The sequence below is a fragment of the Schistocerca nitens genome, chromosome 9 (assembly GCF_023898315.1).
Source record: "Schistocerca nitens isolate TAMUIC-IGC-003100 chromosome 9, iqSchNite1.1, whole genome shotgun sequence".
Taxonomy (NCBI): Eukaryota; Metazoa; Arthropoda; class Insecta; order Orthoptera; family Acrididae; genus Schistocerca; species Schistocerca nitens.
Window position 1 is genome coordinate 423,026,838 of NC_064622.1, and position 14,543 is coordinate 423,041,380.

General features: G+C 45.7%; 1 protein-coding gene across 1 annotated transcript in view; it reads left to right on the forward strand.

Moving 5' to 3' along the window:
- Positions 1-14,543, forward strand: part of LOC126204287 (uncharacterized) — a 223,278-nt gene that overhangs the window by 158,290 nt on the left and 50,445 nt on the right. The window contains exons 4-5 of the mRNA XM_049938674.1: positions 543-835; positions 12,061-12,284. Coding sequence (XP_049794631.1) covers positions 543-835; positions 12,061-12,284 — 517 coding nt within the window. The remainder of the gene's footprint in view (positions 1-542; positions 836-12,060; positions 12,285-14,543) is intronic.

Below are 14,543 nucleotides of genomic sequence, written 5' to 3' on the forward strand. Positions count from 1 at the left end.
CTGAGCACACAATCATCACCAAACGACGCGCGCAAGAGATATTTCACGCGTCTAGCAATATGTTGTGGGGCGCCATCCTGCATACACATCGTACGTTCCAGCAGGTGTTTATCAGCCGGGCTGGGTATGTAACACATCGGCGTACCTCTCACCCGTCATGGTAGCAGTTTTGCTGTCCACCGCCATCTGTCGGACATTTTGTGAACTTTGTTTTTTTTTTGTTCTAATAAAACCCCATGTCATTCCAAGCATGTGTGTCAATTTTTACCTCTCTATCTACATTATTCCGTGGTTTATTTTCAAATTTATACTGACTTTGATCACCCGGTATATGACGTGTGATAATTTTTCAGCTCTTTCACTATTTTTAACGTAATACAGTTGCAGTTCACCCTCTCCCTCCAGTCTATTTCTGTTTCAATTAAAAGCAGCGTATCCATAGGCCAGCGGCAAAGAATCTAGACGATCTACACTTGTGCAACTGGCTGTGATGATCCAGCCGTACTGTAACTCTGAGTGATTCCCCTCTGGCTGTGACACAGGAGGAGCGGCGACGGCAACGGCGTGAGGAAGCCGGCAGCCGGCGTCCGCGCATCAGCAACAGCGTGCAGGCGCGCATCGAGAAGATGTTCGCCGACATGGCCGAGGCCTCGGGGGCGGCGGCGGCAGCGGCGGCGGCGTCCACGGCGGGTCCTCCGCCTCCTGCGGGGTCGGGGTCGGGCCGCTTCCCCGTAGAGTACCTGGGCGCCGTGCCTCTGCGGGACAAGGTCACCACGCTCAACGGCCTGCAGCAGCCGCTGGCCGACCTCTACCTGGGCAGGCACCACCGGGACGGGTCAGCCGCTACACTTCTCTCTACTGCTCCTACACAATGTCACCCAACCTTCTGTAATCCGTACTTTCTTTCTATGCTAGCCATAATGAATAAGTGTCCTCCTCCTTGCTCACATTACAAGCTTCCCTCGCCTATTTCATTAAGGGGAGTAGGATGTCAAACGGGCCGACTTGGAGCAGGAGAGGCATCACAGGACATTTTAATTTCCAGTGTCTATACTTTTACAAATAAAGTTATAAAACTTTGTCAGCATCACCAGGAAGGATTCAGGATTCACACTCATTTCAGTGGAAGTTCGAAAATATAACAAAATATTTTTTTTACATGTGACATTTCATCATTTTTTCACTTAGTTATGGCTGCATTTGTTGCTATATGCACACTTTTCTTCATAAGTGAGAGAGATCCTTCGATGAATTTTGTACAGCATACATACCATACTTACAGGTGTATGAAACTCTAGAATTTATTTAATTTATGACCAAACGAATGAGCTGTTTTAAACTTCATGTTTAGAAAAATCACAAATTTTATAGTTAACGTGGTAAGAGGGTGACGTAACGACCTTTACATCACGTGACACGTCCACGGCGGCGATGGGCAGAATTGTAGCGAAATTTGGTGCCAATGGGAAGTCTTTAAACCAGTTTACACGACACATGATCTTCTGAATTCTGACCTTTCTTCGCGTGTGTCATCATTTTGTTTGAAGCGTCGTCAATCCCGAGGGAGGGTTTCGCTGGCAGCCGCGCTTTTTTCACCATTACAGATGAATGTTGTAGCTACTTTTGCGCCAAGAGTTTCGGAGAAGTGATTCTTTAATTTTATTGTGCAGTGCATTTGTCACAAGTGTAAATAGTCTGCACTGACTATGGTTAACAATGACCGAAGTCGAACCGTAAAGGCTTCATTTCTAAAATTTTAGGTGTCGGAACACACCTCTTCAACCACCGCAAATCGTACCCCCCACCCCCCTTTGTCTCTCGCCATCATAACAATGTCGACTTCTTTTGAAAGCTTAGAATGACAAATCACTTTTTACAGAATACTATTCTGAAATGTTTTTGAAACATAAACCATAATATGTAATAGAAACGGTGGATATCCATCTGTCCCCGTAGCGGTGTCACTTTGCTCTCTAGTTCTGCTCGATACATGTCGCACAAATCGATAGTCTTCTTGACACTGACGTCGTGCTTTCAACTGCTGCCAGTCGCAACGTTCAAACAGGTGCACTGCAGCTTTTCGGTATTAATTAATAGAGCATTTAGTGATGAGTGATGATAAATACACTCCTGGAAATTGAAATAAGAACACATTCCTGGGGTCAGACACATCACATGATCACACTGACAGAACCACAGGCACATAGACACAGGCAACAGAGCATGCACAATGTCGGCACTAGTACAGTGTATATCCACCTTTCGCAGCAATGCAGGCTGCTATTCTCCCATGGAGACGATCGTAGAGATGCTGGATGTAGTCCTGTGGAACGACTTGCCATGCCATTTCCACCTGGCGCCTCAGTTGGACCAGCGTTCGTGCTGGACGTGCAGACCGCGTGAGACGACGCTTCATCCAGTCCCAAACATGCTCAATGGGGGACAGATCCGGAGATCTTGCTGGCCAGGGTAGTTGACTTACACCTTCTAGAGCACGTTGGGTGGCACGGGATACATGCGGACGTGCATTGTCCTGTTGGAACAGCAAGTTCCCTTGCCGGTCTAGGAATGGTAGAACGATGGGTTCGATGACGGTTTGGATGTACCGTGCACTATTCAGTGTCCCCTCGACGATCACCAGTGGTGTACGGCCAGTGTAGGAGATCGCTCCCCACACCATGATGCCGGGTGTTGGCCCTGTGTGCCTCGGTCGTATGCAGTCCTGATTGTGGCGCTCACCTGCACGGCGCCAAACACGCATACGACCATCATTGGCACCAAGGCAGAAGCGACTCTCATCGCTGAAGACGACACGTCTCCATTCGTCCCTCCATTCACGCCTGTCGCGACACCACTGGAGGCGGGCTGCACGATGTTGGGGCGTGAGCGGAAGACGGCCTAACGGTGTGCGGGACCGTAGCCCAGCTTCATGGAGACGGTTGCGAATGGTCCTCGCCGATACCCCAGGAGCAACAGTGTCCCTAATTTGCTGGGAAGTGGCGGTGCGGTCCCTTACGGCACTGCGTACGATCCTACGGTCTTGGCGTGCATCCGTGCGTCGCTGCGGTCCGGTCCCAGGTCGACGGGCTCGTGCACCTTCCGCCGACCACTGGCGACAACATCGATGTACTGTGGAGACCTCACGCCCCACGTGTTGAGCAATTCGGCGGTACGTCCACCCGGCCTCCCGCATGCCCACTATACGCCCTCGCTCAAAGTCCGTCAACTGCACATACGGTTCACGTCCACGCTGTCGCGGCATGCTACCAGTGTTAAAGACTGCGATGGAGCTCCGTATGCCACGGCAAACTGGCTGACACTGACGGCGGCGGTGCACAAATGCTGCGCAGCTAGCGCCATTCGACGGCCAACACCGCGGTTCCTGGTGTGTCCGCTGTGCCGTGCGTGTGATCATTGCTTGTACAGCCCTCTCGCAGTGTCCGGAGCAAGTATGGTGGGTCTGACACACCGGTGTCAATGTGTTCTTTTTTCCATTTCCAGGAGTGTATATTCCTGCCTCGTCGGAGTCACGTACAGTTCTGCTATCCCGGAGTAGCTGCAAATTATTGTTACGTTACAATACATATGTACCACTTTAAATCACCGGTGCCGGCTTATTCCAGTGAGTTCACAAAAAAATCCCTATGAGTTGCCGAAACGCCGTTTTGATTAGAAAGAACCAGTGTATCCTTTTTCTGTTTATAATCTCTTTAAACCTAGAACACTAAAGGAAGGGCTGCGCATTATTTAGTTACAATTATAAGGTCTTCTATGGTATGTCACATACAAAATGTGTACAATATGTCATGTTTTGCACCTTATACTCACAGTACCACATTAGCGGGAGCCGCGATTTGGTACCAACTGCAATCGTAAATTTTACGAGCGTTTAGTAATCTAGGGTTAATGAAATTTTTTCCCCTTTTCTTTCAGGTTACAGATTAGGAAAAAAAACAAATTAACCATTGAATACTGCCGGCCGAAGTGGCCGTGCGGTTAAAGGCGCTGCAGTCTGGAACCGCAGGACCGCTACGGTCGCAGATTCGAATCCTGCCTTGGGCAGGATGGCATGATGGTGGTAGGGCTCCCGGGTTCGATTCCCGGCGGGGTCAGGGATTTTCTCTGCCTCGTGATGACTGGGTGTTGTGTGATGTCCTTAGGTTAGTTAGGTTTAACTAGTTCTAAGTTCTAGGGGACTAATGACCTCAGAAGAGTCCCATAGTGCTCAGAGCCATTTGAACCATTTGAACCATTGAATACTGAATATCTGCACAGTCATAATAAAATAATTTATAAGGAACACAAAATGGCATAGAAATATGGCACCAGTCATTCAACACTTACAGAACACCTCCTGCAGGAAAACCACCATCATTCAAAATAATGGTTCAAATGGCTCTGAGCACTATGGGACTTAACATCTATGGTCATCAGTCTCCTAGAACTTAGAACTACTTATACCTAACTAACCTAAGGACATCACACAACACCCAGTCATCACGAGGCAGAGAAAATCCCTGACCCCACTGGGAATCGAACCCGGGAGCCCTACCACCATCATGCCACAATAGAAAGGGACATGCAAATACTCAAATTCAGTAACAATAAATATCTCCTAAACCTGCGAGAGAACTTCCCCGCAAATAACATCACAAACTGGGCAATATCCCCCACTAGATCAGCCACCACTGTATCATAGTAAAGCAATAATTTATACACACAGTAGTCACTACGTGTGAGCTCCCTTTACAAACATAGATACCCACACGTACATAAACACACACACAGTACAACAGCAGAAGACCCCACCACTGCCGAAACAAACAAAAGACGAACGCATCTCGCAATAGCAAGAGAAAACACACGAAATGGTGAGATGACAGCGATTCTTCAGAACACGGAAACGTGAACACATTATCGCATTGAAAGTTCTGTGCGCTAAAAACTAACACATTCATGTGGAAGAACAAGCAGAAGGATGTTAACAACAAAAAACCGTGAGTAACGATAAAAATAAACACTGTTTATACTAGTAATTAAAGCATACTAGCTGTTCATGATACTAACAAAGAAAATTGAAAGAGAGAAAAAAAATATTGGTACAATGATCACTGAAGATGCTTCAGAATAAAGCAAAACGTACTTGTCTTAATAATACTTCATTACAGTTGCAAAAGGCGGCATTAACCTATATAAGTTGTTCTGTGTATCTGCAACTGCTGAAAAAAGAGACTGAAAAACAAAGAAGACAAAATGTGCAATAAATCTGTTGTCATAATTACGTGGGGATAAAAAACAGGTATCAGCAGTGACATTCCATCTAGAATCCTCGTGCTGATGAAACTAAGCGCTTACTCGCTTCGCTGCGAATTCCTGAATACTAGAGACCCTGTAAAGTACATAAGCCCGCCAAAAATTGTCAAACTCGAATTTTATTGTTTGATTTGGGCGAGGAGACCAAACAGCGAGGTCTTCGGTCCCATCGAATTAGTGAAATATGGGAAAGGACGTCTGCCTACCCCTGTCAAAGGAAACATCCCAGCGTTTCCCTGAAGCGATTTAGGGAAATCTGGGAGAACCCAAATTTTCATGCCGGACGCGGGTTTGAACCATCGTCCTCTCGAATGCGAGTCCAGTGTGCTAACCACTGCGCCGCCTCGCTCAGTAACTCGAAATATACGAAAACAGTTGAGAGTTGCGTCTTCCTGTTTATATATGTTGAAGTCCTGGTCGTGCTCTATACCCCCTGGCAATAGAATGACATCGGTGAGGGCCCGTACAGTCCCCTTGTCGGTGGTCAACGTGTCTCGCTGCTATGTAGGTTGGGTTGCCGATACTGCCGGCGATTTTTCCTTGCTGGGAGGTTTGGTATGGCCTGCACGCGTGAGATCAGTTGACGAACTATTTGAATGAGCAGCAGGGGCCCCAAGGTCAACCAGGTGAACAGTATGTTGACCCCATGCCCCTCCATACTGCATCCGAATGACGCTATTTGCAGAGGATGGCACGGCGGTCGGTCGGTGTCGATTGACCTATCTGAGCCAGAATTCATTCATTTTATTTTCATAAATAACAGTTAAACGAATAACGCCACCAGTCAAAACATTACTCGTCTCTTTGAAGGGCCAGGGTGCATGGAAGGGATGCAGTCTTTCTCCCCTACTGTTCATGCATTATATCGAATACGCAGTGATGGAAATCTGCTTATAATTCAAGGTGAAAGGACATCAATAGAAAGATTCATCAATGACGTTGCTATCGTTAGTGAAAGCGAGGAAGAATTACAAGACATGCTTATAGTGAAATGATATTGGTGATGAAGTTAACATTAAGTTTGGAAATCACAAAGTAGGCGAAATGATAGAATACTGATAGTTTGAAAGAAAAATAGTTGACTATAAGGGGCAGTGAAATGAAAATGAGAGAGATGGAAAAAAGAGTAAACCGTTTGTTATTTCAAACGTAATATGTCTGCCAATATCTTTATACCACTGAGAAAAGCCGGTCAGTGCCTTCATGGGAAAATGATTGCGGTTGCCTGCGGGACCATGATTGTATTCAGGAGTGCACCTCTTTGTCCGAAGCCAATCGAAGGCCACGAACTTTTTTCCAGAGCTCCAAAAGTATGGAAATCTCAAGGGTAGAGATCGGGACTGTATGAAGGCCCACATGTCGCCAAGATTGTTTCGACCGCGCTGCAGATATTTTGCTGGGAGGCCCTTACACATACTCCATACAGTCCCGATTTCTTCCCATGCGATTTCCATATTTTGGGACCCTTGAAGAAAGGCATTCGTGGCGATCGATTTTGCTTCGGACGGAGAGGTGCACGCCTGGGTACAATCATGAAACATTTTTCCATGAAGGAATTGACCGTCTTGTCCCACATTGGAATAAATGTATTAACAGTTACGACCATTACTTGTAAAAAAAAATAATCAGTGACCAGCTTTTTTCCAGCTGACTCGTTTTAATTTGACTTTTACAGTACCAAACATTGAAATAAATCTGAGGAAGAAATTTCGAAGAATTTACACACATCAAAAACAATTTTTCATTACCTAGGTTCTGAGAGTTCCAGAACCTGTACAGAAAATTGGAATAGAGATCAACATAAACATCATTTCCGCCATTTTTACTGCATCAAAACCACATATTGCATGTTGTACCACCTACAGAGGTTGTGGTCCAGGTTGCAGTACACACCGGTACCTCTAATACCCATTAGCACGTTCTCTTGCATTGATGCATGCCTACATTCTTCGTGGCATACTAGCCACAAGTTCATCAAGGCAGTGTTGGTCCAGATTGTCCCACTTGCCGATTTGGCGTAGATCCCTCAGAGTGGTTGATGGGTCATGTCGTCCATAAACAAACCTTTTCAATCCATCCCAGGTATGTTCGATAGAGTTCATGTCTGGAGAAGATGCTGGCCACTCTAGTCGAGCGATGTCGTTATCCTGAAGGAAGTCATTCACAAGATGTGCACGATGGGGGCGCGAATTGTCCATGAAGACGAATGCCTCGCCTATATGCTGCCGATATGGTTGCACTATCGGTCGGAGGATGGCATTCACGTTTCGTACAACCGTTAGGGCGCCTTCCATGACCACCAGCGGCGTACGTCGGCCCCACATAATGCCACCCCAAACCAGCAGGGAACCTCCACCTTACTGCACTCGCTGGACAGTGTGTCTAAGGTTCAGTCTCACCGGGTTGCCTCCAAACACGTCTGCGACGATTGTCTGGTTGAAGACTTATGCGACACTCATCGGTGAAGAGAATGTGATGCCAATCCTGAGCGGTCCATTCGGCATGTTTTTGGGCCCATCTGTACCGCGCTGCATGGTTTCGTGGTTGCAAAGATGGACCTTGCCATGGACGTCGGGATTGAAGTTGCGCATCATGCAGCCTATTGCGCACAATTTGAGTCGTAACACGCTTCCTGTGGCTACACGAAAAGCATTATTCAACATGGTGGCGTTGCTGTCAGGGTTCCTCCGAGCTATAATCCGTAGGTAGCGATCATCCACTGCAGTAGTAGCCCTTGGGCGACCTGAGCGAGGCATATCATGACATTTCCTGTCTCTCTGTACCTCCTGCACGTCCGAACGACATCCCTTTGTTTCACTCCGAGACGCCTGGACACTTCTCTTGTTGAGAGCCCTTCCTGTCACAAAGTAACAATGCGGACGCGATCGAACCGCGGTACTGACCTTGGGCAAGGTTGAACTACAGACAACACGAACCATACACCTCCTAGTGGAATGGCTGGAACTGATCGATTGTCGGACCCCATCGGTCTAACAGGCTCTGCGTATTGTGTCTATGTTTCAATATCTACAGTCAACTTGTATCTTTAGGAGTTCTGGGAACCGGGGTGATGCAAAACTTTTTTTTTATGTGTGTACACTTGTAGCACAGCACTGCGTGGTAGTGAACTAGAGAAAACCTGGAAAACAAGAGCATCGAAGCATTTGAACGTGGTCCTGTAGGAGGATAGACATATAAGTCACTAAGCTTCTTGAACGATCCATTCTGCTGTCACTGTTTCTGTATTCAGAACACTCCCCGCGTACTTTTACATTTTCGGGACTGTCTCTTGTGACATCCAGTGGTCAAACCCGCTTGACATAGGAGTATCTGGATACTTTTGACCAGACAGTGTATATTATTTCAAGCAGAAGTTTCCTTTTTGACCAATTTATGCCTTTTTTATGGTTGTTGTGAATCTGCTGGTGGTTATGTCACAAGGAAATACTTCCTAAGTAACTTGTGCTGTGTTCTTTACATTCGTTAACTTTGAAACAACAATTGTACGCAAGTGTAGAGCTTAGCAGAAAGATGGCCACGTTGGGTTGTAGAACGGACCCATCTCTATATTATTCATTCCATTCCATCGTTGGCGGATTGATACAGCAGTCGCTTTTCATGGTTATATTGAAAACCGCGATTGTTTTATTTTCAGTATAACATCTCCGAATCTTAAAATAATTTTTATTCGTATTTGTATCTGATGACGATCTACAGTTTGAAATATTGAAATTTAGTCCTCAAATTCAACGTAACTGCAATAGGTATTGATTTGCTACCTAAAGCGACATATTAAAATCTGTGCCAGACCAAGACTCGAATCCTGATTACTCGATTATAGCAAGCGGCCGTCTTACCATTTACGTGATCCGATCACGCCCCCCGGACAGACCCAAATTTTCATATGTCACACACCTATCTATTTCTTCATATAGTTTATTAATTCATTTACACAGTCGCACATCTCGTGATTCCAGTACAGGTTTTAGAACCAATACGACGAGAAGTCCTAGACTACAGTTGTCATTTTCGTCACAGGCCCGTCTTCACCTTATATATGTTTATATTCGATGATGAACTACAGTTTCAAATTTTGGAATTTATTCCCGAAATTCAGCTTACTGAGTTAACTATCTTCTATGAGAAGGAACATCTAGGTGTGTGACATGTGGAAGTTTGGGTCGGTCTGGAAAGCGTGCTGCGATAGCCTAAACGCCAAGGCGACTTCTCGCAATAAGCGGGAAATCCGAATCCCGATGCGACACAAATTTTCATACGCCGCTTTAGGTAGTATAGGGGAACTCAGAAAGAAAGAATAGATTTCAGTTGCTTATTACAGACAAATTGTGAAAGATAGATACGCATGGCCTATGTCACTGTACAGAGGAAGGTTTAAGCTTTGGGTTAGCACAGACACTAAGCGATACACTCAACATGAACTCCATGTGTTGCTCGAGATAAAACGAAACGGTAGTCCGTTTGATTCCACAAATGAATCAACAAGTCTCTGTTTCTTGAATCAACAGCTTCCACAATTCTGTTTGTCAGATCTTGAAGTGTAGATACCGTATGTGGGATAAAGAATCTGTCTTTCATGTGCCCCACAGAAAAAAATCGCAATGTGTCAGGTCTGGCGACCTGGAAGGCTAAAAACAATGAACAATATCTTGTTGCCCACTTGTTCCATTCCAAAATTGTGGGATGGTGTTGTTAAGATAACGCCGAACCTCAAGGTGACAATGAAACTGGGCGCTGTCGTACATAAAAAATAAATCATTTAATCTTCGAAGTTGAAGAAACAACCAATTTTGCTGCATGTCCAGGTATGACGCGACTGTCACAGTTCCCTCCGCAAAAAAGAAGGATCCATAAACCTTTGTAACACGCCCGGGGGCACTAATGGGTGGGGTACTTTAAAGTGGTAGTCGCTTCCGCTTTTCGTGACCGTGCGCCCTGTCCACACCACGTACCTGGTAATCCCGCGGCGGTCGTACTGTTCTGCTCCACACTGCTGCTGGCTTGCCTGAAATTATGTGTGTAATATGCAAGCAAGTTGGCGGAGCCACTCAACGTCAAAGCACAACTATATTCTGAGACGCTAAAGGAAATCGCAGGTAGCACTGTTTACATTCTAATTGATAAATTGTTTATCTCAATTAGCAATCTTGATGATTATCTCTCCACAATATCACTTGGACGAGCGTACGCGTACCGAACACGGCGTGGATGATTGTTGATGATGCGAAAGCCGAGTAATCGAACGAAAGTTCTTACGCTCGCCACGCTTACACAGATTTCTTTTGATACCAGTCCTCCTTGACACTAGTAATGATATAACACTGTCCGTAAAGTTAATTTTTCAGTTCTCAGTTGTACGAGCGTGCGCGTAAGCGTCGCGGCGCGGTTGATTGTAGATGATGCGGAACGCGATGATCGAACGCACGTTCTCACGCTCGCTACAAGACACTGGCACTTAAATGCTCTCTTTCGTGGTAAATAGTATTAACGATTCACATTAGTTCATTCTTGGAGACCGAACACGGCGCGGATGATTGATACTGTACGGTACGACACGCAACTAGAGGATACACAAATACGTTATCAGCAGCACTGCTCATTACTAAAGTAATTATTGACGCACTTTTCTCTGAATTATTTGCTTATTTTATGACTTTACTGTAACAGCACTTGTAGCATCACAACTTCCATACTAACAATGCCTCTCACATGCAGAGCTACACACAACACAACAGTTGCGTGTCCGGTGCTCGACTCTACAGACGCGACTGCCCGCTAAGATACTCCACAACTAAACCAGCGGTATGACAATACGCTTACACCTTGTGAACAGAAACGACACTAAACACATTCAGTTTCGGTGAGTCTCTTTCATGTTCGACGCCAGGATTATGTGACCCCTAAATTCTTACATTATGGTGGTTTACTTCACCCGATAGTTGAAACATCGGCTCGTGCGAAAAGATGAGTCGCTCTGCCATATCCTGGAGAACTAAAATACAAAATTACTATCTTCTGTTACTGCCGATGGGACCCAATTGCTGCAGTAACTGCAATTGTAAAGTTCATATGCAAGCGTCGTTTCAGAGCACGCCACACTGTTGTTTGAAGTTGATGTCCCTGAACTGTCCATCTTGTGGACTTCCAAGGGATCCGTGTGAACGCGTCTCGGATACACTCGACATTTTGATTAGATGTGCGTGGCCGACCAGCGCTCTTCCCTTTGCGTATGCGACCATCTCCCAAGAATTTTTTATGCCAGTCATAAATGTACTTGTACACAGACAGCTTCTTGCTGAATCAACGGCGGAATGCACGTTTCACCTGAACAATGGATTGACTTCCCGCAAATTCCAACACACAATGATTTCTCTTGTGGTGTGGTCGCCATGTTGCTAGAAACAAACAACGGCGTTGGTGTGTCAAACTTTGAACCTTCCTCTGTCCAATAACATACGTAGTGTGTTTCTTTTATAGTTTGTCTGTAATACACAATTGAAAGCTCTTCTTTCTTTTTTTAATCACCTTGTAAATCTATACGTATTAAGCCGAATATCAGGAATAAATATCTATCGTTTTTCTTCGGCTTCAGTTGTTGGACGTGGAGAACTTCCCTTGTCAGCTTCCTTTTAAAAGCAGCACTGTTGACGGTCACGGTGTCCAGTACAGTGCGGCGCCGTGCTTGTGTGAAAGGTGCAGCGCCGTCTGCAACGCGTGTGCTTGCCGCAGGGCGGGCGGCGCCGGCTGGCTGGAGATCTGCGCCGGCGGCCTGCGTGTGGAGGCTCGCGGCCGCCACTGGCTGACCGCCTTCCCCAGCATCGCCGTCTGGGCCGCCGTCAAGTTCGTGCGCAGGCGCCGCGGCGCCGACGCGCAGTTCGCCTTCCTGCCGCTCATCGCCGACCCGGACGCCGTCGACAAGGACGCGCTCTTCCGGCCGCTGCCTGCCTCCGCCGGTGAGTACTAGCCTCCCGAAACTACGGTGCGCCAACCGTAACTTGGCCAATCGGCGCCCTAGACCGGTCTCGGTAGAAGTCGGAAGGCTTCCGGCGGTAGTCATTTACCATTGGCTGCAGTCCAGGTTACCTACCTGACAGGAATGTGCGAAATACACTACTGGCCATTAAAATTGCGACACCAAGAAGAAATACAAATGATAAAAGGGTATTCATTGGACAAATATATTATCCTAGAACTGACATGTGATTACATGCTCGCACGGCGAAAGGTTGCAATTTTCCTATTGGTTATCGTAGTTGCGGCGGATGCAGCAAGAGGTGTATGTCTGGAGCGACCCCTGCTACAATCTTCTGCACTCTCGGCTGGTTACTGGGAGGCCCTCTGGAGGCAGACCCGGATACTATGGAAACCAGCCTGAATGCAGGGACTGAGCTGATGATAACCTGTTAAGTATAGCTTCGTTGTGGACTAGCGGCATCAACGGCGAAGCCGAGAGATAGGCAAACAACAAAACAATGAGTAGCACTGGTAGTTACTTACACGAAGAGCACGTCCACAGGATAGGCCTACATGTTGTCAATACTTAAGTTCCATACTAGCAACATAGTTATAATTTTTTTAGACAGAATAGTTGTGTGGAGATAAGAGCGATTAATTTACTTATAATCAATTATTCAAAATCACAGTCACAATCGCCTATGCACGGTTGGCAATTACCAACCGTACACAGGCAGGGTGACGACTCGAGCGAGGGACCAAATGGTGCAAATTGCCCTGAAGATGACCCCATCGCTGGTTGAAACCGGATGGCTGCAAAATAAATAATACGATCGTGACTGCATTTTGAATAATTGATTACAGTTACAATTACATAAGGAAATGACTGTGGTCAACTGAGATACAAACAATATTAGCAAAGGCCAGAACAGAAGGTTACAATTTTTATCCAACTAACTTGCCCCTGTCGCTGCTCGTTTCTTTCCAGTTCCACCTCAGATATCAGTATTATAACCCAGTCCCAATTCGAATTAAACTCTTGAAAATATATTAAGAAATCTACAAACCACACTCAGTAAAATAATTATCATATACATGGGAATATATTTTAGAACGAAACTCACTCAGATCAAGGCTCACCATTTAACAAGCATATCAATAAAATACTTAAAAATCCACCTCGTTAGATTCACATAATCAGGTGCAGCTCTTACATTCTAAAACCCAATGCAATCCCGTAGATATAAAATAACTTATAAGGTCGAGCTAATAACCACATCATACTCGTTGACCAACATTGTGGTCCACAATACTAAATCAGTTTATTACGAAAAGCACCAGGGTAAAACTTATGTCAAGATACCACTTCTTACAATTAGGGTATACAACACCAACACCGGAGACTGACAGTGGTAACAACTTTGTAAACACAAGCTCCAGCGGCTACCTAGTTACGTCAGCCACTACCAAATCGGAAGCGCCGCCTGCGAGCTCTGGAAAATTCCCATATTTGAGATGAACCACACGAGTTGGAAAACGATACCTCAAAACAGTCAGTATGAAATCCAAATCCACAATCTCGGAGAGGGAATACACTTGAACTGAGCCTAGATTAAACCTGCAATTTTAGGTAACAAAAAAACTTGTAGTTCACATCCCTAGAAATGCCGTGTACTTATTTTCCCAATCTAGAAGTTCAGCTGTACTCGTATAATATTCCAAGATCGTAGATAATCACAGTTCATACACTGCTAGGTGAAAATACGGATTCCGGTACAAATGCAAACCAACTACGAGATGCAGAAAACGTAGCCAAGAGCGAGACCAATACTGGGCACGCTTCCCGTAGCTCCTACATCTAACGCAGCCGACCGTTTACAAGTAATGCCGGTATCTTCCTGGTCGTCGGTCACAACAGACTGCCGCTCCGGGCATTCTTCACAGGAATAACGTGTATGTGGTGCCACTGCACAGAGCCAGAGATCCTCACGGTAGAAAGCAGTGTCGCCAACCGGCACAACGTTGCACTAACAACAGTCCTCTTCACAGAGTCTTAGCAATATCAAGACATAAGAGCCTCATTTGAGAAAGAATGATTATAAACCGAACAGCTATATTCAGAATTAACAGACGTAGATCAACAGACAGACTGCAAAATAGTACACGTGTAGAATACTGCTATTCAGAACTACCATTAATTTTTAATTTCTGGTACGCCAGATTACGTAAAAGTCTCATTTCGAAAATGTACACGACAC